Source organism: Schistocerca cancellata, chromosome 6, assembly GCF_023864275.1.
Source record: "Schistocerca cancellata isolate TAMUIC-IGC-003103 chromosome 6, iqSchCanc2.1, whole genome shotgun sequence".
Lineage (NCBI taxonomy): Eukaryota > Metazoa > Arthropoda > Insecta > Orthoptera > Acrididae > Schistocerca > Schistocerca cancellata.
Window position 1 is genome coordinate 272,812,316 of NC_064631.1, and position 27,674 is coordinate 272,839,989.

A 27,674-nucleotide genomic window follows, 5' to 3' on the forward strand; every position below is an offset into this window, starting at 1 on the left:
TGATTTATTGACAAATAGCCAACACAGATTCAGAAACTATTGTCCTTGTGAAACTCAACTAGCTTTCTATTTTCATAAAGTAATGAATGTTATCAACAGAGCAAGTCAAATTGATTCCACGTTTTTAGATTTCCAGAAGGCTTTTGACACAGTTTGTGGCATATTTTTCCTTCTTTCCTGCTGTTGTTTATTTTCTAAGGTTTGTGGTAGGTTTTATATCAGCACTAGCAGGAAGTTGCATCCCTGGCCAATATATCAGGACAATATTTTCCAAACCCAATACAGTGCTAGATGAAAGTAGTATTATCCTTATGCTCTCCTCTCAGAGTGGTCCGGATCCTTTTGTGCCACTTCATGTTGATCCAGCTGTGGTGAAGATCCCTGGAATGCTTCTGGAAGTTCTCTCTATTCTGCTACTAAATAAATAGCAACACTTCTCACAAACAGGGATATATTTTGTCCAACATTTTCATTACTACTTTTCGCAACACAACTAACAATTGCTATGGTAACACCACTTTCTTGCGTAGATTCAAACGTCCATACAGGACCTGAGAGAAAAACAACTACCACTCTTCAATTGTTCATTATGTCCTTGTTGGTGTGTCATTAGCTCCATGACTCTTGGATTCAGGTGCTTGCTGCACCATGGCACAAATGACTCTAGGATGACCAGTGGTTGTAATACTGTTTTTACTGGTCCCCTTCTTGCTGGCTCCACCACTGCTCCATATTCACAGCATACAAGAAAGGAAAACACACAGTTTCCCTTTCCCACTACATTTATCCTTCTTCAATTTACTCATGAGCATCTCTTGTCAACAGCTTTCCAATGGCGTGTTGGGATGTTTACAAATATCCTCACATGTGACTTCTAATCAAATTGTGTACCTACAGAGTATTGTCTTAGTTATGGGACTGGATTCATGATTTCCTGTCACAAAGGCCACAGTTCATAGTAATTGATGGAAAGTCATCCAGTAAAACATGAGTAATGTCTGGCATTCCCCAAGGAAGTGTTATAGGCCCTCTGCTATTCCTGATTGACATAAACAACTTAGGGAACAATCTGAGCAGCCATCTTTGATTGTTTGCAGATGATGTTGCAATTTTCCATCTTATAAAGTCAGCATACGAACAAAACAAATTGAAACTGATTTAGAAAAGATATCTGTATGGTGCAAAAAGTGGCAATTGACTAAATAATGAAAAGTGTGAAATCATCCACATTAGTTCTAAAAGGAATGCCTTAAATTTCGGTTGCAGGATAAAACACACAAATCTAAAGGCTTTAAATACAACTAAATACTTTGGAATTACATTTATGAATAACTGAAACTGGAACAATCATGTAGATAATGTTGTGGCGAAAGCAAACAAAAGACAGTGATTTATTGGCAGCAGAATGCTTAGAAAATGTAGCAGATTTGCTAAAGAGACTGCTTACACTAAACTTGTCTCTTGTCTGCCCTTCTCTGGAGTATTTCTGTGAGGTGTGGCACCTGCATCAGTTAGGACTGATGGAGGACATCAAGAAAGTTCAAATACGGACAGCTCACTCTGTACCACCACAAAATAAAGGAGAGATTAGGGAAGGATGGGGAAGGAAGTTGGCCGTGCCCTTTCAGAGGACCCATCCCGGCATTTGCCTGGAGCGATTTAGGGAAATCACGGAAAACCTAAATCAGGATGGCCGGACGTGGGATTGAACCGTCGTCCTCCCGAATGCGAGTCCAGTGTCTAACCACTGCGCCACCTCGCTCGGTTGTAGGAGAGAGTAACACGGATTTGATACATGAACTGAGGTGGCCATCATTAAAGCAAAGGCGATTTTCATTGTGGCAGGATCTTCTCATGAAATTTCAATCACCAACTTTGACTCAGAGTGAGAAAGTATTTTCTTGCCACCCACCTACGTAGGGAGAAATCATAATAAAATAGAAATTAGAGCTTGCATGGACAGATTTAAGTGTTTGTTTTTCCAACAATCTGTTCGAGAGTGGAACAGTAGAGAAATAGCTTGAAGGTGGTTTGATGAACCCCCTGCCAGGCACTTAATTGTTAATTGCAGAATAACCATGTACATGCAGATATAGATTCAGTTTTTATATATCCAGACAGCTTTCTTTTTTTTATATAAAAGTTGTCACTTTTATCTCCACAAAATCTTTACCACATCTGTTTATGAGCATAAAGCCCATTACATAATCATAGTGTATATACTGTTATATGAACTTGTAATAGAAATCACGGTAATCTTTTTCTACAGTTTACGGTACTTAACATTATGCATTTATTTACAGCTCTAGAAGTGCATTTAGCACTGGAAAAAAAAACTAATACACCTGACAAGTACCCTTTTCTTATTTGATTTTAATCAATTACAAAGAAAACTTTAGCAGTGTCCAGTTAGCATATTTCTTACCAGTAATGGTAAAGCTGTATATGACAACTTAATTTTAACTAATTCTTTCCCTTCATGGATTATGAGAAATGCTCTCACAGGGAAATGCAGCCACACTTGGAAGGAAGAAAATGTTAATCCTTACACTGATCCCGATAGAAAACACAATAATTTCACATCATTCTAAATAGAAGTGAAGTAAGATAAAGTAATAAAATCAGAAATGGAATAATACCTTATTTGATGGTGGGATTCCTGGAGCAATAAATCTGTATCTCTCAACAAATTCTTTGAATGTATGTCTTATGGGATACCCTGCACGTCTTATTCTTGCTGTTTCCATCATACCAGAGTATCGTAGCTGACGGACAACCAGTGTTCTGTCAAATAACTGAAAGATAGGAAATAAAATAAGATGATGATCTCGAGAAGAATAATTTATCGAATTGTGTTAGAATACAGATCAAATGTATCATTAGTACATAGCTCAAGATAGTTTTATGTGTTACAGTCATTGTAGAAAAATTGTATTTCAATTGAAAATGCTACTGCTATTAAGTGAAGTTAGTTTACTGAAATTGCAACCGCACAGGTTTCACATGTTTCTGGTCTGCCTAATATGCAATATATGAGACTCACACACTTAATGAAACATCATATTCTGATAAATTTTAATCAAACAATTCTGTATCTGCTATAATTCTCCAGATAAATCTAAAATTTAATTCCAATGAGTAGCATAACTCAGCACCAAAGTTGATGCCCCAAACACATAAACGTGTGTAATTAAGATTGTGGGGAACAATACAGCAAATCAAAGAACAATGACTTAGATCTTTAGGAGCTGATAGAAAATCAGCAGACAGGATATAACAGGAAAAGATGGCAAGTACCACAGTAAAGGAAAATTGACTGTTCATCAGTTAGATTTGGGGACATAACAAGAGCAGAATGTTATTCATTTAACATGATGATGTTGTATTACTACTAATTCTACGTCTCTTGTTATTGTTAAAATAGCGGCATCTCAGATATTGGCAGAACGGTTTTGGTTGTTGTTGTTGTGGTCTTCAGTCCTGAGACTGGTTTGATGCAGCTCTCCATGCTAATCTATCCTGTGCAAGCTCCTTCATCTCCCAGTACCTACTGCAACCTACATCCTTCTGAATCTGCCTAGTGTATTCATCTCTTGGTCTCCCTCTACGATTTTTACCCTCCATGCTGCCCTCCAATGCTAAATTTGTGATCCCTTGATGCCTCAGAACATGTCCTACCAACCGATCCCTTCTTCTAGTCAAGTTGTGCCACAAACTTCTCTTCTCCCCAATCCTATTCAATACCTCTTCATTAGTTACATGATCTACCCACCTAATCTTCAACATTCTTCTGTAGCACCACATTTTGAAAGCTTCTATTCTCTTCTTGTCCAAACTATTTATTGTCCATGTTTCACTTCCATACATGGCTACACTCCATACAAATACTTTCCGAAACAACTTCCTGACACTTAAATCTATACTCAATGTTAACAAATTTCTCTTCTTCAGAAACGCTTTCCTTGCCAATGCCAGTCTACATTTTATATCCTCTCTACTTCGACCATCATCAGTTATTTTGCTCCCCAAATAGCAAAACTCCTTTACTACTTTAAGTGTCTCATTTCCTAATCTAATTCCCTCAGCATCACCCGACTTAATTCGACTACATTCCATTATCCTTGTTTTGCTTTTGTTGATGTTCATCTTATATCCTCCTTTCAAGACACTGTCCATTCCATTCAACTGCTCTTCCAAGTCCTTTGCTGCCTCTGACAGAATTACAATGTCATCGGCGAACCTCAAAGTTTTTATTTCTTCTCCATGGATTTTAATACCTACTCCAAATTTTTCTTTTGTTTCCTTCACTGCTTGCTCAATATACAGATTGAATAACATCGGGGAGAGGCTACAACCCTGTCCCACTCCCTTCCCAACCACTGCTTCCCTTTCATGCCCCTCGACTCTTATAACTGCCATCTGGTTTCTGTACAAATTGTAAATAGCCTTTTGCTCCCTGTATTTTACCCCAGCCACCTTTAGAATTTGAAAGAGAGTATTCCAGTCAACATTGTCAAAACCTTTCTCTACGTCTACAAATGCTAGAAACATTGGTTTGCCTTTCCTTAATCTTTCTTCTAAGATAAGTCGTAAGGTCAGTATTGCCTCACATGTTCCAACATTTCTATGGAAACCAAACTGATCTTCACCAAGGTTGGCTTCTACCAGTTTTTCTATTTGTCTGTAAATAATTCGTGTTAGTATTTTGCAGCTGTGACTTATTAAACTGATAGTTCGGTAATTTTCACATCTGTCAACACCTGCTTTCTTTGGGATTGGAATTATTATATTCTTCTTGAAGTCTGAGGGTATTTCGCCTGTCTCGTACATCTTGCTCACCAGATGGTTTTGGTTACAGTGAACAATAATGGAATGGTATTGTGAAAAAATGTAAATTTCATGTGAAGGTTTTCTTTAGATTATCTGTGATTTTTGTAAAGGTTTAAATCAACAACAATTCTATGAATCACTTTGTTCAACTTCTGCTAATCAAACACTTTCAGGAAAAAAACTGTTTACAATTGCTTTGCAGACTTTCATCTGAGTTTTGATTAGTTTCATGGTAGTCAACTGAAATCAGTTATTGGTCTACATAGCATTAATACTGTGCACAACATGACTGAAGACAATTAACATGTGACCTACTGTAAGAAAGATGAATATTCTGGACTACAGTATATCCAATTTTATGAACAAATGTCTTACTGCACACCATTTTAAGCAAACTATAGTTTTTCACACATGACAGTAAACACTGCAGTCTAGAATATTCATCTTTCTTACAGTAGGTCACATCTCCTAAACTGTGTGTCATACAATGACACAATTTTGCAGATGCATTCAGTGGTATAAGTGCATACTGCCTGCAAAAAATTGTTGGAAACAGAGTCAGTAGTAAAGCAGTAGTAAATTAAAACGCCATGCCTGATGTAACAATTCTATTGCATTATCAATGAAAGTGTAGCAAGGGGAAAACTTTTTCCCTTTCATAATTTTGTGGTGGGTGTTAGCAAGAAAAAGTTTCATAAATGTTTGCAATTATACATAAAGTTTATTGTAGCTCACTAAGTGTTCTCATTCTCAAATACTGGCTCAGTATAGTCTACATATTTGCACATTGTAAGTTCTGCTGCCTCAAGTTCCTAACTAATTCCACTTACAGTGTTAAACCTTTAACATATGATTATACCTCTTAATGAGTAGATTATAACACCACTTAAAAGTTTTTAAACTAGATCAATAATTATATGAAATGCTGAAAATCAAATTTTGAAGCTGTTACATAGGCAGCCTGCCCTGCAACTCAGACAGTGCACAATGAGTGATGAACCACATACCATTTAGTAATATAGATACTTTTCTGCATAGTACACATTTCCATTGAAACAGTTTCTTCCAGAACAAGACATTAGTTGTTTATATCAAAGGCTGTGACTAATACAATGTGAATTTGTGTGAATGAAATAGCTTGCTAGAAAATGACCTTATAATAAGAAACATTTGTGTTTAATGTCCTGACAACATTGAGGTCATTAGAGACAGAGCACAAGCTTGGATTAAGGAAGGATGGGGAAGGAAATTGGCCATACCCTTTCAATGGAAGTATTCACCTTAAGTTATCTAGGCAAATCACAGAAAACCTGAGTCAGGATGGCCACATGGGGATTTGATCCGACTTCCTCCTGATGTGAGTCCACTATGCTAACCACCCTGCTACCTCACTCAGTAATGATCTTATTAGCTATCTGATCTGAAGGAATGGCAGTGGTATATAAAGATAGCTTGAAATTGTCATGATTAGTTTGCTGCAGTCTACCAGTCATCTACAACAACACTTCTATTCCAGAAGCTGATTCAGAGCTACAAGTTAAACATGAAGAACAATGACTATCACGTTACATCCAAATACCTTTGGCTTCTTGAATTCATTTGGTTTCATGCAGCGGACAAACCATGGATGACAACAACTCAAAGTGTGCATTAAAGCTTCCAGTGATTTTCTGAACTGCACTGATAATGTAAGATTCCTTTTCCTAGTGTCATCTGGAAGGTTGAAGTCTCCAGCAAACAATGTTTTCAGGAATTTGTTACTAGAAATATACACAACTTGTTTAAGATCAGCACTGAATGTATCACGATTCTTCTCAAGAAAACCTAAAAATAATAAATGCCATATCAGTATAAGAACTGTGTAAGCTACATGCTGTGAACAGAATTTTTTCTTTTCTTTTTTTAACATATTAACCACTATTTACAATTTAAGTATACACAGTTCAAACAAAATGTAGTGCTTTCAATAATAAAGGATCAAATGCTTACTTATTATAATATTAAATATAAGTTCAAACATACACAGAAGAGCCAAAGAAACTGGTATAGGCACGTGTATTCAAATTCAGAGATATGTAAACGGGTAGAATACAGTGCTGTGTTGGCAACGCCTATATAAGACAACAAGTGTCTGGCGCAGTTGTTACATCGGTTATGCTGCTATAATGGCAGGTTATCAAAATTTAATTGAGTCTGAATGTATATTACTAGTTGGCACACAAGCGATGTGACACAGCATCTCTGAGGTAGCGATGAAGTGGGGATTTTTCCAAACAACCATTTCGCGAGTGCACAGTGACTACCAGGGATCTGGTAAAACATCAAATCTCTGACATCACTGCAAGAATGGGAGAAAAGACAACTGAAGAGAATCATTCACATGACAAAAGTGGAACCATTCTGGAAATCGCTGCAGATTTCAAAGCTAAGCCATCAACAAGTGTCAGCATGCCAACCATTTAATGAAACATCACCGATATGGGTTTTCGGAGCCAAAGGCCCACTTGTGTCTCCTTGATGACTGCATGACACAAAGCTTTACGCCCACCTGGGCCTGTCAACACTGACAATGGACTGTTGATGACTGGAAACATGTTGCCTGGTCAGACGAGTCTCACTTCAAATTGTATCAAGCAGATGGACGTGTACGGGTATGGAGACAACCTCATGAATCCATGGACCCTGCATGTCAGCAAGGGGACTTTTCAAGCTGGTGGAGGCTCTGTAATGGTGTAGGGAATGTGCAGTTGGAGTGATATGGGATTCCTGGTACATCTAGATATGACTCTGACAGGTGACACGCACATAAGCATCCTGTCTGATTACCTGCATCCATTCATATCCATTGTCCATCCGACAGACCTGGGCAATTCTAGCAGGACAATGCGACACCCCACACATCCAGAATTGCTACAGAGTGGCTCCAGGAGCACTCTTCTGAGTTTAAATACTTTCGCTGGCCACAAAACTCCCCAGACATGAACACTATTGAGCAAATCTGGGATGCCTTGCAATGTACTGTTCGGAAGAGATCTCCACCCCTCATACTCTTACAGATTTATGGACAGCCCTGCAAGATTCATGGTGTCAATTCCCTCCAGCACTATTTCAGTGCAAGTCCATGCCACATCATGTTGCGGCACTTCTGCATGCTCATGGCAGCCCTACATGATATTAGGCAGGTGGACCAATTTCTTTGGCTCTTCAGTGTAATAAAGTATATTACAGGACAGCTGAACAAATAAACTTACCATAATGCACAAATATTGCTAACAATAGAAAATATACTGATATTGTGAGTGATATACAACAGCACCAAAATAACAAGAAAGAAGTACATGAGAAAATTAGAGTACACTGGTGTCACAAAACAGCTTAAATTGCAAAAATTAAACAAGACTCCAGTGTCCAATGGGATTCCTGTCAGATACTGTACAGAATTTGCAGATGACTTGGCTCTCATAGTGTACCACAGATCCCTCAAATAAAAAATTGTGCCCCGTGGTTGGAAGAAAGCACAGATGAGACGCATCTACAAGAAAGGTATCTGAGTTCAAACTTAATATGATATCAAACAGAATGACCTCCTCGACAGCAATAAGCGGGGAGTATAGTCATGCAAAACCCAATCCAGACATTTATGACATATCCTGAAAATGATGGGTCAAGGCAATCAGGTGGATCAGTATATTTTTTACACCCAAAAAACACTAACAAAAGTGCAGTTATATAGAGATACAAATGAAATTTATAACTGGAATGAAAATTTCTCAGTAGAGAGAATGCATCATGTTATCTTCAATGGACAGCCACTAACAGATGCAGAAGTAAAGTCAGGCAAATCCTGTGCTAATGTTTTGGCATCCTTATTGTTTGTGTTGAATATCAAAGCCCTAACATTATGCAGATGATGTACTTATATATAATAAATGTTGTAGGAAAGTTCTTGCAGAATGTAAATACTTTGGGATTAAAGGAGAGCACTTACTGAAAAGCAGAAGCATTGGCTAGTGGCTCGGAGGGAGACAGCCAGCTTGCCAACTAGAAATGTGGGAGGGAGGGGTGGCTGTTGCATGGGCTAGGCATGTGAAGCACAGTTGTCACAAACGGTGGGGAGCAGAGCACGCTGAAGGAGGTGTGGGAATGTGAACTGGGAGGGAGTGTCAGGATAGAGGAAGGGGAAACTGTCAGGTGAAGTTTACAAGGACAGTGGGTTACCTTAATTGAGGTCAGGACAATTACTGGAGCAGAGAATGTGTTGTAAGGCTACATCCCATTTCTGTAGTTCAGAGAAGCTGGTGGTGGAAGCAAAGATCCAGATGTCCTAGTTTGTAAAGCAGGCATTGAAATTGATAATGTTATGCTCAGATGCATATTAGGCCACTATGTGGTCAACTTTATTCTTGGCAACAGTGGCCATTCATTCTGGTTGATAACTGGTTGGTAGTCATACCAACATAAAAATCTGTGCACTGTTTGCAGTAGAGTTGGTATATGACATTGCTGCTTTCACAGGTGGCCCAACCTCTGATGGAGTAGGATAACCCTGTGACAGGACTGGAATATGAGGTTCTGGGTGGGTGGATAGGGCAGCTCTTGCACCTTGGTCCCTGTGGCATATGGATGGACTAGCACGTTGTGTAGGTAGGGTGGGTGATGGAATACCACTTTATAACAATGAAAATAATCAATTTTTGACAATATAATGTACTTAGGTTGGTAAAAAAATCTGTTCAAAAAGTGGCAGCAGAAGAACACACAGGTTAGAAAAGGTTTTTTTTGGGAAGGATTGGGAATGATCTTGGGGTAGGATGTGCCTCATTTCATGGCAGGATGAGCCTTGGCAGTGAATTTGCTTCACTTGTTCCAGGCCAGCATGATACTGGGTGACAAGGAGAGTGCTCCTTCGTACCTGATTCTTGGGGGTGGTAGGAGGATTGGGGATGTGTGAGAAAGTGGCACAGGAAATCTGTTTGTGGACGAGGTTTGGATGGGGGAGGGGGGGGGGGGGCAATGTGTATTACCTGCCTATGAAGATCTTCATGAGGCCTTCAGCATATTGGGCAAGGGATTTCTTGTCACAATAGACACATCATGCACAAGAGGTTAGCCTGTATGGCAGCGATTTTTTGGTGTCGTAGGGATGGCAGTTGTTGAAATGACAGTGCTGTTGATGGCTACAGGGTTTAATGAGATTGTGAAGGGACCTGTATGGGGTGTCACAGCCCTGTCCTCACACCCTCCAGTCAGCAGTTTCCCCTTCTTCTGCCCTGTCAACCCACCCTAAATCACATCCCCATGCCACCATCAGCATGCACTGCTCCCCACTGGTATCTATAATTGTGCATTATGTGCTGAGCCCATGTACCTGCCACCCTTCTCTCCAGCATTCCTAGTCAGCAAACTGGCTGCCTCCCTCTTACCTACTAGCCACTCACCTCCAGTGTCTCTCCCTGCCTCCTGCCTCCCTCTCCCTCTACCAACCCTACTCAACACTATCCCCACTACCCCACCACAACCATTCCACCTGTCAAAATACTGCGTTGGTCCAACTAGCACCATATAGGGCATAAGTGCAAGCGCGTGCGTACATGTGTGTGTGTGTGTGTGTGTGTGTGTGTGTGTGTGTGTTTGTGTGTGTGTACTTTTTTTACTCTAACTCACTGGGTATGAAACTGTAGCCTATAGGCCGCATTTGGATCGAATAAAGTATTTGTGTGGTTCTCAGCCATGTTAATGTTATGAGCTTTTTAAGAGTGTAATTTTTCTGCTCAGAATCAAATAAAAATTCAAAGACTGTAAGATGTGCTTAGTTTTAACCAACGGTGGCGAATTCAGCCATGAGTTAAGTAAAGTTGGTTGCTTACCTCAGGGGCTGATGGATAAGAAGTGCAGCCACTTTGGGGTTAGTTGATGAGAGAGGGGGAATGTTTTCTTGTTTTTCTTCCAGTACTGACAACACACAGTTGTGAGCAACTTGTACCCATAAGCTGCTATGTCATAAATTTTGAAACAGAAGCAACACTGATTTGTGAACATGCACTTAAGAGATGGTCATCTTCAAATGTGGTACGTATTTGTACCAATGAACATGAAATTAAATTATGGCTGTTGTAATCCAACTCAATGAGTAGAAGAAACATGACATTAAAAATGTCAGTAAACATTTGTGATCATGTCTCATCTTCTTTCTTTTGAAAGTGCCTGTCAACGACCCAATGCTTCTGCTTTTCAGTAAGTGCTCTCCTTTAATCCCAAAGTATTTACATTCTGCAAGAATATAATGCATTTAAATCATATTGCATAATGCGTTTAAATAAGCACAATCACTGTTATTAATCAAATAATCATCCTTTCATAGAGAAAAACAACACTTCATTGGACAATTACAGTGTCATAACTTTGGGGCCACTAAGGGTGGCAGCAAACTGAAAGAGATAACAGATGACAGAAGACAAATGATGCAAACTTTTAATGATCAGTACCTGTGTGCGGCACTTATCATGCCCTTACTATAGCTAGTTAGTCTACTGGGAGCTCATAACATACAAATTTATGTAGGTCATCAAATAATAATACATACCTCAAAAAAAGTTTTGCATCATTCCAGTTCCCAGAACTCCAGAATATAGACATTGAATGTGGATATTGTATCACAGACACAGTCCTTTTGACTGTTTAGAGACGTCACTAAACCAGCCCAAAGATGTAAACAATCATGCATGAGCAGCACATATTAGACGGAGGGGTCCGACAGCCAATCAGTTCGAGTCATTCCACCAGAAAAGAGGTAAAAGACTCATGTTGCATTTAGTTCAACCATGCCTAGATGGTCAACACCATGGTTTGATTGCATCCACATTGTTACTTTGTGCCAGGAAGGACTCTCAACTAGGGAAGTGTCAAGGTGTCTCAGAGTGAACCAGCGATGTTGTTGGGACATGCACAATATACAGAGAGACAGGAACTGTCGATAACATGTCTCGCTCAGGCCGCCCAAGGACTACTACTGCAGTGGATGACCGCTACCTACAGATTAATGCTCAGAGGAATGCTGACAGCAACACCACCATGTTGAATAACACTTTCAGTGCAGACACCAGATGTCGTGTTACGATTCAAACTGTGCACAATACGCTGCATGATGCGCAACTTCACTCCCGATATCCATGGCGACATCCACCTTTGCAACCACAACACTATGCCGCATGGTACAGATGGGCCCAACAACATGCCGAATGGTCTGCTCAGGATTGGCATCATGTTCTCTTCACCAATGAGCGTCGCATATGCCTTCAACCAGACGATCGTCGCAGACATGTTTGGAGGCAACCTGGTCAGGCTGAATACCTTAGACATACTGTCCAGCAAGTGCAGCAAGATAGAGGTTCTCTACTGTTTTGTGGTGGCATTATGTGGGGCTGACACATGCTGCTGCTGGTCATGGAAGGCACTGTAATGGCAGTGCAATACGTGAATGCCATCCTCCGACCAATAGTGCAACCATATTGGCAGCATACTGGTGAGGCATTCGTCTTCATGGATGACAATTTGCACCCCCATTGTACACATCTTGTGACTGGCTTCCTTCAGGGTAATGACATCACTTGACTATAGTGGCCAACATGTTCTCCAGACATGAACCCTATCGAACATGCCTAGGATAGATTGATAAGGGCTGTTTATAAATGACGTGACCCATCAGCTACTCTGAGGGATCTATGCCAAATTTCCATTGAGGAATGGGACAATCTGGACCAACAGTGCCTTGATGGACTTTTGGATAGTATGCCACGATGAATACAGCCATGCATCAATGCAAGAGGTCATGCTACTAGGTATTAAAGGTATCAGTGTATACAGCAATCTGGACCACCACCTCTGAAGATCTCGCTGTATGGTGGTACAGCATGCAATGTGTGGTTTCCATGAGCAATGAAAAGGGCGGAAATGATGTTTATGTGGATCTCTATTCCACTTTTCTGTACAGGTTCTGGAACTCTCAGAACCAAGGTGATGCAAAATTTTTTTTGACGTGTGTATATGCAGTCCAAGGTGCCAAGCTACGATGTCAGGATTGGCTCTTGAGCAAAAAGGTGCTCAATGCTTCTGCTTTTTGGTGATGATAAAATATTATCTGAAAAAAGTTGCATAAAATATTCAGTCAGACCATAATATGGTTTCAAAGCAGTGTACAGGTTGGAAAGTTGCTTTATATAGTCAAAAATGTTTACTGAATACTTCACAAAGTGCTGAAAAGTAGTAGTTTATGGCTACATAAATACTTGTCATTTTTAGTCAAAGTTATCGCAGACAATCAGCCATTAGTCCCAAGGAGGCACCTACGATGGTCTACATGTCTACATGGATCAACATGTCGCCACCTGCAGACTCTGCTGCTGCTAACTGCAGCCCTACTGCTTGTGCCAAGTCTGATGCTGTGGACTGTCTGATGCATCCTCCAATCAGCAGGCCATTTGGGGTCTGCTCCAGCTGCTGCCAGCCTCCTATCCTGGGAGTCAATTGTTTGAGCCCAGGGCTGAGCAGCCACTTAACTGTCATCGCTTATGTGGGCAAACTCCTTGCTCATGTGTGCAGACACTGATAGGCTGTCCCATCTATGCTGGTACCCCAGTATGATTTGGCATGCCTCATCACATTGTGTCTGCTGCAGTTGGGTGGCCTTTAGTCTGCAGTGTGGGCAAACTGTATGCTACTGAATGTTGGTTCTGCATCCATGCAGGCTCACTGTCATCACCATTTTACAAGCTCCAAGGTGTTGCTGGTGGTAACGACTCTTCACGGGCCACCTACAACTTGCATCCTGGGGATCCTGACTTCTCCAAGCAGTATCAAGACTGCTGTAGTTTATTGAGTAATAAATGACTGTACTAAGACTGGTATTTTCATATTAATATTTCAGATGAATACCAGGTATCTGTCACTGTTCCATTGGTACCCCACCCACTGTGGAGTACCATCAGCTTCCTGACACTAACAATTCAGTTCCAATACCCACCACAGTAGCTACCCACTCCCAGCCATTAAACAAAAATCAGCAAAAGTCTGTCAAATAGTCTGATCTATGTAGCCAATGGTTCAAATGGCTCTGAGCACTATGGGACTTAACATCTGTTGTGGCGTAGCAAGACAGCCACGCCACTCGGAAGTAGCCGAAAGGCACGCGTACACACACGCCAGCTGGCGTGAGTTCTGGAACAGGATACTTGGTGAATGCTATAGAGAAAAATATGCAGTTCCTCAGATACTTAACTTTAATGCATCCTTGTGGTACATCGCTCTTGACTATACAAATTAGACTATCTTCAGATACGGTTAATGGCGCTTTGCTAGGTCGTAGTCATGGACTTAGCTGAAGGCTATTCTAACTGTCTCTCGGCAAATGAGAGAAAGGCTTTGTCAGTGTAGTAGCTAGCAAAGTCTTCGTACAACTGGGGCGAGTGCTAGTCCGTCTTTCTAGACCTGCCATGTGGCGGCGCTAGGCCTGCAAGTACTGACAGTGGCGACACGCGGGTCCGACATGTAATAATGGACCGCGGCCGATTTAAAGCTACCACCTAGCAAGTGTGGTGTCTGGCGGTGACACCACAACATCTGTGGTCATCAGTCCCCTAGCACTCAGAACTACTTAAACCTAACTAACCTAAGGACATCACACACATCCATGCCCAAGGCAGGATTCGAACCTGTGACCATAGCGGTCACATGGTTCCAGACTGCAGCGCCCAGAACCACTCCGCCACTCTGGCCGGCTATAGCCATTGAATAATATTTTCTGTTAATAATCTCCCGACCTTCTTTTGAAATTGCTATTTGCTCTGTTTGTGGGTTTCTCTCTTCTTAGTTTGAGTTCCTTAATCTATGCAAGCTCAGTGTTTTCATTCTACCTTTCAGATTATTCATTTCATCACCTAGTATTACAGCCGGCCGGTGTGGCCGTGCGGTTAAAGGCGCTTCAGTCTGGCACCGTGTGACCGCTACGGTCGCAGGTTCGAATCCTGCCTCGGGCATGGATGTGTGTGACGTCCTTAGGTTAGTTAGGTTTAGTTAGTTCTAAGTTCTAGGCGACTGATGACCTCAGAAGTTGAGTCGCATAGTGCTCAGAGCCATTTGAACCATTTTGAACCTAATACTACAAAATCATTTAGATTCACATTGCTGATATTTACTTTTGTTAATGGGACCAAGCTGATTATGAAATGTATTTGGAGTTGCAAATATGAACCACCTCCAGCTGTATAGTAGAATTACAACAATGAAAATTTGTGCCGGACTGTTTCTCAAATCTGGATTCCCCAATTTACGTGAGCGGTCACCTTAACCACTTTGGCTATTCACGTACAAAGCAAGACCAGACCCAAACTGCCATACATTGTCATCCATTAATTACATTGTCATCCCATTAATTAGAGCTGCTGTGAAAGACATGAAATGTATTTGCACTTGTGAATATGAGCCACCTCTAACTACAAAGAAGGAAATACTGGATCAGGTCCGATTCAAGCACAAATCTTCATTGTCATCACTCCATAATACAGCTGCAGATGGTTCATATTTGCAACTGTGAATACATTTCATGTCTTTCATAGCAGCTGTAGTCACCAAAGTGCCTGTCCCTTTGGACATGCATGCATGTCTGAAGCAACATTGTACCTTTCTTCTTCACAACAGGGCACTGCAATTTCACATTCATACAGATGATTATATTTTCAGCTAAACTTCTAAAGACACTTTTGATGCATTTTTAAATCCATCAGTCCACATTTGCTATATTATTGTCCTGAACTCTGTGTTAGTATGGTATGTTATTCTCAGATAATACTCACATAGGCTTATGTGCTTTTCATGGTTTAAACTCAATTCTGCACATGTTTAGTAAAACCTGACCTAGATGACTGGAGATGTGTATGTAATCATTTATACGAGTAACACCTGCTGACATTATGTTCTCTTATAGTGTTATCATATGACCTACTGAACTGTTTATTCTGTTGTCCAAAAGACAGGATACAATCAATGAATGCTTGCCTCCCTGGAAATCATGTAAATTGTTTGCATTCATCTCTCCAAATATGAAGACTGTTAAAGTTTCATGTCCGGAGGTTAATTTCCTTTTAACTCATCCAGTGTATTGTATCTGCCTGGGTTATACAGCTAAGTACAATATATGTGTATTGCAGGCTGCCATCTCTCCATGAGATTGCACATCAACAGCTCACATTGACATAAATGTTTACCTCCTAGCTTTGCACAACTCAGGCTGCTTATGCCATAACCTTACTCAGTGCCTCTGCTGAAGGGTATTTAGGCTGCTGCCCAACTACGCATACTATGAGCTTCACACTGATCGCATCTGCAGCCCAGTGATCAGAGTTGCTTTTGCCACTGCCCTATGGACCTGTCATCAATGCTATGCTGAACTTGCATGAGCAACTCCCAGGTGTGATGCTTCGCTGGACTACCTCATGGCAGCTTCCACTGATCGAGTGCGTGCCACACTCTCAACAGATGCTGATACCTGATGTCACCTCGCTGGACCCTATGACCAATGTTCTTTGGTACCCTTCTCCTCCACCTCCTACTATGACATTATGGAATTTGTCATTGTAGGCACATTCCATGGTACATCAAGAACTGACTTTCCTGTTCATAATTAAGTAGTGAAGACTTTCATATGCCGAAACTGTATTTTCAGTTCTGTTTCTTAGTTCAATAAACAGTTGTTATTCTTACTTGCAAATTTCAATCATTGTTCATTGCACACCTTGGCAATGGAACTAAACAGCAGTTTCAAGAAAACTTTACAATCTCCAATGCTCCAATGCTCTGACCTAGGTATGTGAGGAAATACTGAACTAATTCAGCCACTGTCCATATGAATTATGAGCAACTCTTATACACATGAGCTATGACTAGCATGTTGCTGACCAGGGCATTTGAATAAATATTATTTTGGGCTGACACTGGCACAGCTGATGAGGACTTTCTTATGAACATTTGGCAGTAAATTCTTATGAAAGCCATCTGCATACTTACAACACCTCTGCTACAGGTTACATCTCACATATATTGTGGACATCATTTGGGTAACAATGTGCTGGAAAGTAAGTCAGAACTGTAATCAGTGAGGTTTATAACTGAAACAGCAACCAGCCACAAGCAAGGTTTAACAAGGTTTATTTGGATCAAACCACAACCAGTTGAAACTTCTATGGTCAGAAATGTTGTTCTTAAAAAACTATTCTGGGGTATTATGCTGAGGTTGAATTAATTTCTTGGTGAAACCCAGTGTTTCATCCCATCTGCAGAGGACACCTTACAGAAGCTGCAAAAGTAGAATTTGCATAGTTATGTCAATTACTAACACAGTACTACAGTCAGCAGATGCTGCCCACATGTGATTTAATTAACACCAAGAAGAATTCCAGACAGTCCTATGTGGCATAGGTAGCAGCTGACTTGCAGGGGCTAGGATGTAGATGTCACTTTGAGTGTAAAAAATGTAGCACATTCTATGCAGACCCTCTCATCTGTGATGTGGCGTGGCTGGCATGAGACAGAACAGTTCAGACTAATGCACATTTCGGTCCAACATTAGATGACGCAGCACAAATTGTAAAATCATAGGAGTGGATTGCTTCAGCACAGAATGTGTTTATGTGTTTTTGAGCTATTGACAGGTGGTCAAAATTGATGAGTCACATCAGGGGAACAGCTCCCCATTGGGGGTTTTCAAGCTTTAGTGAGCATGTTATTGAGTTGCTCAACTGAGTGTAACAACATAGGCATTGTTCTGTCATCTCGACACTGACCAGCTACAGGTGGAGGCCACAGCGGACCACTCTTGGTCACGGTAGCATGTATTTCCCAATGAGTTCCCAGCGGGTGCATACATCCTCCTTCCTGTACTCGACTCATGATTGCAGGCATGGCAGTCTTGTCCATATTGTTGGTCACTACATGAGAGGAGACAATTTCCCTTTTACTTTGCAACTTGTCGAGCCTGCCAAACACTAGGAGATTTAGAGGCTGCCTGCAGAAAATGGCAGAGAGCAGAGCCGTGGGACAATGTTCTAGTGTTCACAGTTATGTCCATAAACATGTCATCAGGCTTACAGCTGCATCATATTATGGTAGACTTGGAGGTAGCTGACTCTTGCACAAAGTTTCAATTAGCCACAGAGGCCTCAGCCAATCTAGTCAATCTAGATACTTATCACTAGCTAAGATGCCCCCCCCCCCGTCCCCCCAAGCAAACTAGCACCAACTAGTATCTTACAGTGGGCAACAGATTCCTTTGTGGCCTAATACAAAAGTGTGGAATGCCAGCTCATGCCTTGGTGGTAAATTCACAGAATGTTTAGGATCCCTATCAGGTCGGATTGATGGAGGACGTAGAAACAATTCAGAGGCGGACTGCTAGATTTGTTACTGGTAGGTTTGAACATCATGCGAGTGTTACAGAAATGCTTCAGGAACTAGGGCGGGAGTCTCTAGAGGAAAGGAGGTGTTCTTTTCGTGAATCTCTACGGAGGAAATTTAGAGAACCAGCATTTGAGGCCGACTGCGGTATAATTTTACTGCCGCCAACTTATATTTCACGGAAAGACCACAAAGATAAGATAAGAGAGATTAGGGCTCATACAGAGGCATATAGGCAGTCATTTTTCCCTCGTTCTGTTTGGGAGTGGAACAGGGAGAGAAGATACTAGTTGTGGTACGAGGTACCCTCCGCCACGCACCGTATGGTGGATTGCGGAGTATGTATGTAGATGCAGATGTAGATGAAGTCTGGCAGAGGCACTACACAGTCATCAGCAAGGTGGTATGTTTGAGCTGTCACATCCAGTGCCTTATGCAGTCTGTCCCATGGTATCAGCCATCTGGGCTCATATGTTTCTGCAGCCATCCAGCTGGCTTCAAGGAACTGTGATGGGAAATAAAGCACAACAACTTTATATTGTGACAGTGAGTCAGCAGCATCTGACACACCTTGTGAACGAATTACACCTATGTCAAACTGAGTACCGCAAGCTATGGCACACAGGGGGCCTTAGCACAGGTGAGAGGGACTACTGAACCCCCATTCCCAACACCCAGTGACACCCCCAGCCACCCAAGTTTAGCTCACATCACAATTGCACCGTTTCCAGAAGACTTGCTTGCCAAGTGAGTATCTGATGGAACTAGAGCATCTCCCTTCATCTATGACTCAACCTGCAGACAGTATCAACCCTACTCATCGATTCTCTACCATTAGTCTCTGGTGGAAAATCAGCCTGTCACTGCCCCCAGCATTGCCCCTGATGTCCCAGTGTCCAAGCAAAGTGCTCTTAGGCAGAACTGCTGATGGAGATCTCTGTTGCCATTTATCCATTGACTCCATGACCGTGGCAGAGGTTGAGGCATTTTCTGCCCTACATGCCTCATAAAGAGGGTGAGGGATTTTGTATCCTCACCACACTCTTGTAAGTTGGATAAGGAGTTGTTCGCAGTTGAGAGTCAAAGTGATCCACAACTCAGCTGTAAGTGGTGGGAGTGTCACACAAACTGGGCAGTGCCTTTGGTTCCATAGGTTTCCTGATGCAACTATGTGGACTCTAATCTTACTCACATGCTAGCTTCAGCCCAAATTCTTGTTGACTAGGCTTATGCTCATTGCATTTCATTTGCGACTTTTTTGTACTGTCACACTCAGGTAATTCTGTAATTGTCTGTGAAATATCTTTCACACTCTTTGCTTACTGGTTACAACAACACTTGGTGTTTATCATGGCATCATGCACTGTGGTACTCTGCACTCATTCTGGGTATGTTACAGAATGCAAACATCTCATTGCATGAGATGTAAGACATTATTCATGGTACTTCACCACCTTTTACTAATAGTTGACATCATCATGCTGAGCACCAAATTAAAAAGTGTACTGTGAGATCAATCTACAATATCTACAAAGTACAATTTTGGAATGCCTGCACCTGGGCCAGTGGGAGATGAGCTTCATGAAGGATCTTGTTTAGCAACACGTATGTTGGTTATAGATCAATAGGGACATGGAACACATGATCCATGATGTGGTAAACGCATACAGAAAACCAGTCCTTACCTCCACAGAGTTTTGCCCCCTGGTCAACAGCCCTTAAACTATGGGATGGTGTGTGCATGGTCTCCAAAAGCCAATCCTTTACATAAATGTGATTTCAGGGGTGTACATTCTTCCCAACTGCCTATAATTTGTAAATATGTTGTCCACCAACACTGAGGCAATCCTCAGGGCACTAACCAAGTTCTTGGATATAGAAGCCAATGGCAAACAACTGTGACAGTGGTGTCAAGTCTTATTACTGTTATTCAAATGGTTCTATTATGATTGAAAAGCCAAACAACACTTTATGGTGACACCATTCCACCCAAAGTCAATAGCAAAGCTGAACTGGAGATCATGACCTGTAAGCAACTTATGTGGATGGTCACAGGTGAACTGAAACTTCCTGTCGGTTTATAACAATGTGCTAGAGGAAGGCTCAATACAAGAACCTTCCCTTTTGCAGAATATGCTCTTACCTGGTGAGCTATCCAAGTACAACTCACAACTTGTCTTCGCATCTTCAGTTTGTAAAGTAGGAGATAAGTACTGGAAGAATTATCATTGTGAGGGCACATCATGAACAGGTCAGAATAGCTCAGTTGGTAACACCATCACACATGAAAGACACAGTTCTTGAATCAAACCAAATACCATATACAATTTTAAACAGCCACAAAGTTTCAAAAAGACACACTCCATTGCAGAATAAAGGTTCATTCTGGCATGGAAGAGATGCCCACAGATGCAGAGCTGGTACTAGTCTAGAGTACATAGGCAAGGGCAGTAACATGTTTAAGATTTTATCCAAGCTTTGTGACTGGTCACACAATATACATAGCCACTGCCACAGCTACTACTCTTTCCATTACAACCATCATTGCCACCATGTAAAATTCTCTCGCATCTTCAGTTTGTAAAGTAGGAGATAAGTACTGGAAGAATTATCATTGTGAGGGCACATCATGAAACAGGTCAGAATAGCTCAGTTGGTAACACCATCACACATGAAAGACACAGTTCTTGAATCAAACCAAATCCCATATGCAATTTTAAACAGCCACAACAAACCAACTGTGGGAGATGTGCCGACTCCTTACACAGATGGGGTAAACTTCCTTCGGCCGCTTGCGACTGTGGTGCTGAGAGACAGACGGTCAAACACATCGTGCAGGAATGCCCACTAAGGGCATACGAGGGTGACCCACAGGATTTCCTAATGGCGACCCAAGAGGCAATCGACTATTTACTATTTAAGCTGGACGTCTGCTTGTGATTGCTCTTCTGTGAGTGTAAATTTACAATTGGCGGTGTCCTTATATACAAACTGTTATTTATTGCTCTGTTTATACGTATGTGATTTTTTTTTTAAATCGTGTTGTTTCTGTAATTTTTACTGTGATGTTATGAGCCATACGCTAAATAAATAAATAAAATCATTGCCACCTCTGCCTCTACTGCATCTGTCACACCTGGAGTGGTCCCAACCACTGTATCCATTGGTAACATTGCTGACTCTGCCATCACCACTGCAACCACCTATGGTACTACTGCACTGACAGCTAGTTTCTTGGTGGCCCAACCAACACCAATGCAATATCTCCTATTGCTCACACTGACATGGCTCCTTCAGTTTCTACTGCCATCACCATTAGACTTCAGAAATATTAATACTGTCACCACCTGCTGTAGTGTAAATGACACAAAGCTAATAGGTGTCATCTGTACTCTTCAGCTAAAGATGGAAGTGACTTGGTGTCTCCATTGGACAGTTTTAACGCTGAGATCATACTAGAATCAATGGTGACATTCTCCATTCAAGAAACACAGCTCAGTACTGGCAGCACAAAATTTATCAGTGATGGGAAACCGTCTGGCCTGAGTCTGCGTGTGTTGCTACACTACCTCAGCTTGGGCATTAGTTTGTTGTTGACCAGTGCTTTTCAATAGATGTTATTTGAAATGCTACTTGTACAGTGGGTGATGTTTTTCTGATTTCCCAGGAACTTATCTTGGTACATTCTTAAGAGGGGCATTTGTGTTGTATATGGAATAACATGTTTGCTCTCAGATGACAAGATCTTCATAAATTGAGTACTGAACTCCAGGCCTTATTTAAATGGAAACGTTAATCCCTGTTTATTAGGTTTTATGACACCTTTATTTCAATATGCATGCATTTCATGCAAATTTGGCATGTCTTAGGTGTGATAGACTATTAGAACAGTCAATGAGAGAGAAAAGGAACATCAGTGACTTATCCAATGAAGGCAACTAAGCAAATTAGCTGTTGCTGAGCACTGCTTCAAATGTAATCATGAAATGAAATATGATGAGACCAGTATCAAGGTGCAAAGTTTTTGGGATAGCATAATTAAGGAGTCTATCAAAATAGAGACACTGGAAAACCTAATAACATGGAGAGAAGTTTAAATTTACACAAGGTTTGGGGGTCTGGCACTCACTTTATTAAGATTTCACTGGCCTTTACAATCACCAGAGCTGGCAAATGCTGAAAGAATGTGTGATTCATGGAATATCAGGACATCAAAGGGTGTAGTGGCCACTGGGAGGCGAAACTAGCTATAAATGGTGGCACAAGATCAACAGGAGTTCACAGTCTGGTCCAAACAATGAGTACACACAACAGCAAAACTCACAGAACCTGAAGAAGATGACTAGGTCAGACATTGAATTATTGTACATAAAATGAAAATAATTCAGCTGAACACCCAGAAATACACCATCAACCAATTAATATTTTCATAGACTTTGTATGTTTTGTAAAATCAGCTACACAATGAGATCATTATGTAATAGAAGCATTAAAACTACATTTTTCACAAAAAATGACACTTCACTCTCATGTGCGTATAAGTCTTCATCAGGTATACATGAACCAATCCCATCGTAGATGTCTAAGTTATGCTTTAAAACATTCAAAATTATTGACATACTAAACACAGGGAAAACCAGTAATGACCTAGAAAGTTATTGTCCAACAGCACTCCTGAGTATATGTTATAAACTGCTCAAAACTGTTACATACAGCAGAACATACAAATACATTGACACAGTTATGCCTCCTGAACAAGCTTGCTTTAGAGTTAACCTCTGTTGTTGCAAACAAGTCCTAGTGTACACTGTACACTGTACAGTGAATCAGAATTCCAGAAAGTCCTAAAACCAGAATTTGTCTTTGTGGGACTTGACTGCTGCTTGCAGCATGGTGTCACTGGAGGAACTCAGGCTGAAACTAGAGCAAATTATTACTTGCTCAAAACTTACCAGATTTGGGAGAACAGAATTAAAAAATCAGTACTTCAGAGTCACTGTATTATGAAAAAACTGATAAGTCATTCTCTAGCACAAATAAACTACGATAAGGATCCATATGATTTTCTCTTCTAAATAACTTTTTATTTTTATTTTTTAACTGCAAACAGCACATTTTAACTGTTAATAAACATGTTGTTGTTGTTGTTGTCTTCAGTCCTGAGACTGGTTTGATGCAGCTCTCCATGCTACTCTATCCTGTGCAAGCTTCTTCATCTCCCAGTACCTACTGCAACCTACATCCTTCTGAATCTGCTTAGTGTATTCATCTCTTGGTCTCCCCCTACGATTTTTACCCTCCACGCTGCCTTCCAATACTAAATTGGTGATCCCTTGATGCCTCAGAACATGTCCTACCAACCGATCCCTTCTTCTGGTCAAGTTGTGCCACAAACTTCTCATCTCCCCAATCCTATTCAATACTTCCTCATTAGTTATGTGATCTACCCATCTAATCTTCAGCATTCTTCTGTAGCACCACATTTCAAAAGCTTCTATTCTCTTCTTGTCCAAACTATTTACCGTCCATGTTTCACTTCCATACATGGCTACACTCCATACAAATACTTTCAGAAATGACTTCCTGACATTTAAATCTATACTCGATGTTAACAAATTTCTCTTCTTCAGAAACGCTTTCCTTGCCATTGCCAGTCTACATTTTATATCCTCTCTACTTCGACCATCATCAGTTATTTTGCTCCCCAAATAGCAAAACTCCTTTACTACTTTAAGTGTCTCATTTCCTAATCTAATACCCTCAGCATCACCCGACTTAATTCGACTACATTCCATTATCCTCATTTTGCTTTTGTTGATGTTCATCTTATATCCTCCCTTCAAGACACCATCCATTCCGTTCAACTGCTCTTCCAAGTCCTTTGCTGTCTCTGACAGAATTACAATGTCATCGGCGAACCTCAAAGTTTTTATTTCTTCTCCATGGATTTTAATACCTACTCCAAATTTTTCTTTTGTTTCCTTTACTGCTTGCTCAATATACAGATTGAATAACATTGGGGAGAGGTTGCAACCCTGTCTCACTCCCTTCCCAACCGCTGCTTCCCTCTCATGCCCCTCGACTCTTATAACTGCCATCTGGTTTCTGTACAAATTGTAAATAGCCTTTCGCTCCCTGTATTTTACCCCTGCCACCTTTAGAATTTGAAAAAGAGTATTCCAGTCAACATTGTCAAAAGCTTTCTCTAAGTCTACAAATGCTAGAAACATAGGTTTGCCTTTCCTTAATCTTTCTTCTAAGATAAGTCGTAAGGTCAGTATTGCCTCACGTGTTCCAGTATTTCTACAGAATCCAAACTGATCTTCCCTGAGGTCAGCTTCTACTAGTTTATCCATTCATCTGTAAAGAATTCGTGTTAGTATTTTGCAGCTGTGGCTTATTAAACTGATTGTTCGGTAATTTTCACATCTGTCAACACCTGCTTTCTTTGGGATTGGAATTATTATATTCTTCTTGAAGTCTGAGGGTATTTCGCCTGTTTCATACATCTTGCTCACCAGATGGTAGAGTTTTGTCAGGACTGGCTCTCCCAAGGCCGTCAGTAGTTCTACTGGAATGTTGTCTACTTCGGGGGCCTTGTTTCGACTCAGGTCTTTCAGTGTTCTGTCAAACTCTTCACGCAGTATCGTATCTCCCATTTCATCTTCATCTACATCCTCTTCCATTTCCATAATATTGTCCTCAAGTACATCGCCCTTGTATAGACCCTCTATATACTCCTTCCACCTTTCTGCTTTCCCTTCTTTGCTTAGAACTGGGTTTCCATCTGAGCTCTTGATGTTCATACAAGTGGTTCTCTTATCTCCAAAGGTCTCTTTAATTTTCCTGTAGGCAGTATCTATCTTACCCCTAGTGAGATAAGCCTCTACATCCTTACATTTGTCCTCTAGCCATCCCTGCTTAGCCATTCTGCACTTCCTATCGATCTCATTTTTGAGACGTTTGTATTCCTTTTTGCCTGCTTCATTTACTGCATTTTTATATTTTCTCCTTTCATCAATTAAATTCAATATTTCTTCTGTTACCCAAGGATTTCTACCAGCCCTCGTCTTTTTACCTACTTGATCCTCTGCTGCCTTCACTACTTCATCCCTCAAAGCTACCCATTCTTCTTCTACTGTATTTCTTTCCCCCATTCCTGTCCATTGTTCCCTTATGTTCTCCCTGAAACTCTCTACAACCTCTGGTTCTTTAATAAACATACAGAGTATTAATAAGAGATACTATAAATGCATTATGTTTACAGAATGTGATAATCTACACTCACCATTAACATCATAATACACAGTCCCTGCAAAATGGTTCAAACCAAATACTTGTTCATGTTCTGAAATAGGTTTGAGAAAATATTTGTCACTGCCATGATTTCTGTGCACTTTATTTAACATGGTTTTATCAGTTCCCTGAAACAAACACAAAATAAAAGTATGAAGCAAACAAGAAAAGAAAAAAAATCAATTTTTTTTATAATTCTAATGTATAAATAAATGTTGTGGCTTATTAAGGTGATTTCTTGGAGTCTTTCTACAGGATGAGAATCTATCAACATCTACTAGGATCAGCGAACATGAATGCATATCTGAACTAACTAAAACATTTTACATGGAGCAAAAAACCTTTGCACATCATATGAAAACGTCTCGAAGGAGTTCTGAACTAGTAAAAGTGTTGCATTAACATTATGTATATTTAAGAGACTTTCATTTCAGAATGGAGATGGGTAATTTCATACACAATGATCCATGTCTGAGATAGACACGCAGTCTAAATTTGACAACGTTTAATTATTTTGCTCATTTTGTGTGCCATGGTAATGAAAGTAACTACGTGTGCAAAGGTAAAAAAATAGACGTCTTAGAATTTTACAAATGGGTCTGGGCCATACTAGCTTTGTCATATCAGCATGCATTTCAACACAGCATTATTTGAGTTTTGCGAGCTACCAAACACTTTTTCCACCCTTTTGGGGATTTCTCTTTTAGCCAAATAGGCTTCAACAATGGGGGTACGGCAGCATTTTAACAGTAATTTCTACATCAGCTTTTATGAATTCCAGTGCTATGTTGTCTAGGCCTGGAGCTATTGTATTTTTGGGCTTCTCAAAGCAAACTAATTTTGTACATTGTGGGACACAGCAGATTTATATCTTGATCATCTTTGACTTCCTCTGGAAGATTTCTCATGTGTTCCTCACAGTTGTCTACGCAATTTAATAATTCGTTGAAATGCTCCTCCCACGTTTGTCAGTTGTGCCTGTTGGGTTGTAATCATCATGCCATCCTTGCTCTTAACTGTTCCTTCATGTCTTAAGTTCTTCATTGACAGCCATTGGATGATATTGTACAGCCCCATAATATTCTCTTGTCATGCAGCTTCTGCTAACCATGCCTGCTCATCTGTCCATTTCTTTTTATCTCTTCTTTTCCCAGTCTTTTGTTTGCCTCAGCACACTCTTCATCTTCTGTGCTCTTGTCTAACAAACATGTAACTTTTGTTTCAGTTCTTTCCTACAGTTAATTTTATTTCAAGTGTTATTAGAGGTCCTTCTTTCTTATGATATGTCTTAATTCCCAGGCTGTTCTCCCCAACATCTAGATGATTGTCTCTTTAAGTTTTTGGAGAAGAGAAATTCCGTGGGGAATCCACTAACCTCTGGAGGTTTTGAACTTCACAGACAACATAGTTTTATTAGCTTACAGGCTGACAGATATGAAGATAAATTAAAATCTTTGAAAAAAGAAGCAGAGACTGCTGGCCTCAAGGTAGATAGATATAGGTAAAAAAGGAAATGATAGTAAATTCTAGGAACATGGAAGAGCCTCTGCTTTTAAGGGAGCAACATGTAGAGAATGTCAACTCATTCTTGTATGTGGGCAGGATGGTGACAGAAGATGGTGGAGCTAGAGAAGACATAAAGAACCACTTAAATAAGGCAAATGCTTCCTTCACACAATTGTGTTCAGTGTGCTGAAACAGAAGCACCACATGCAAAATAAAAATTAAAAGTTTAATACAAATGTGAAGGCTGCCCTCCTGTATCCCAGTGGAAGTTGGGAAGTAGACAAGAAGAAAACATCACAGTTACAGAGCTTTATTAAGAGGTGTCTACAGTTCACCATGAATATCTAGTATTCAGAAAAAAAGCAATGAGGAGCTCTGCAGGAAAACAAATCAGATACATATACAAGGCCAGATATGCGAGAGGAAGTGGAGATGCTAGGGTGCACACTGAGAAAGCCAGATGGTGCAAACAAGAAGAAGGCATTGGAATGGAATCCTCAGAGAACAAGGAAGAGAGGCAGACCCAGGGGTACATGGAAGAGGAGAGTAGTATGGTAAGTAAGGAGATTTGGCAAGACCTGGTCGAACCTGAGGGAAGT

General features: G+C 40.7%; 1 protein-coding gene across 1 annotated transcript in view; it reads right to left on the reverse strand.

Annotated features, from left to right (window-relative positions):
• The window catches only part of LOC126191464 (myosin-VIIa-like), a 389,317-nt gene that overhangs the window by 257,391 nt on the left and 104,252 nt on the right, over window positions 1-27,674 (reverse strand). Inside the window, exons 11-13 of the mRNA XM_049932341.1 lie at window positions 25,562-25,697; window positions 6,410-6,654; window positions 2,640-2,795 (exon numbers count right to left, since the gene is read on the reverse strand). Of these exons, the coding sequence (XP_049788298.1) occupies window positions 2,640-2,795; window positions 6,410-6,654; window positions 25,562-25,697 (537 nt within the window). The remainder of the gene's footprint in view (window positions 1-2,639; window positions 2,796-6,409; window positions 6,655-25,561; window positions 25,698-27,674) is intronic.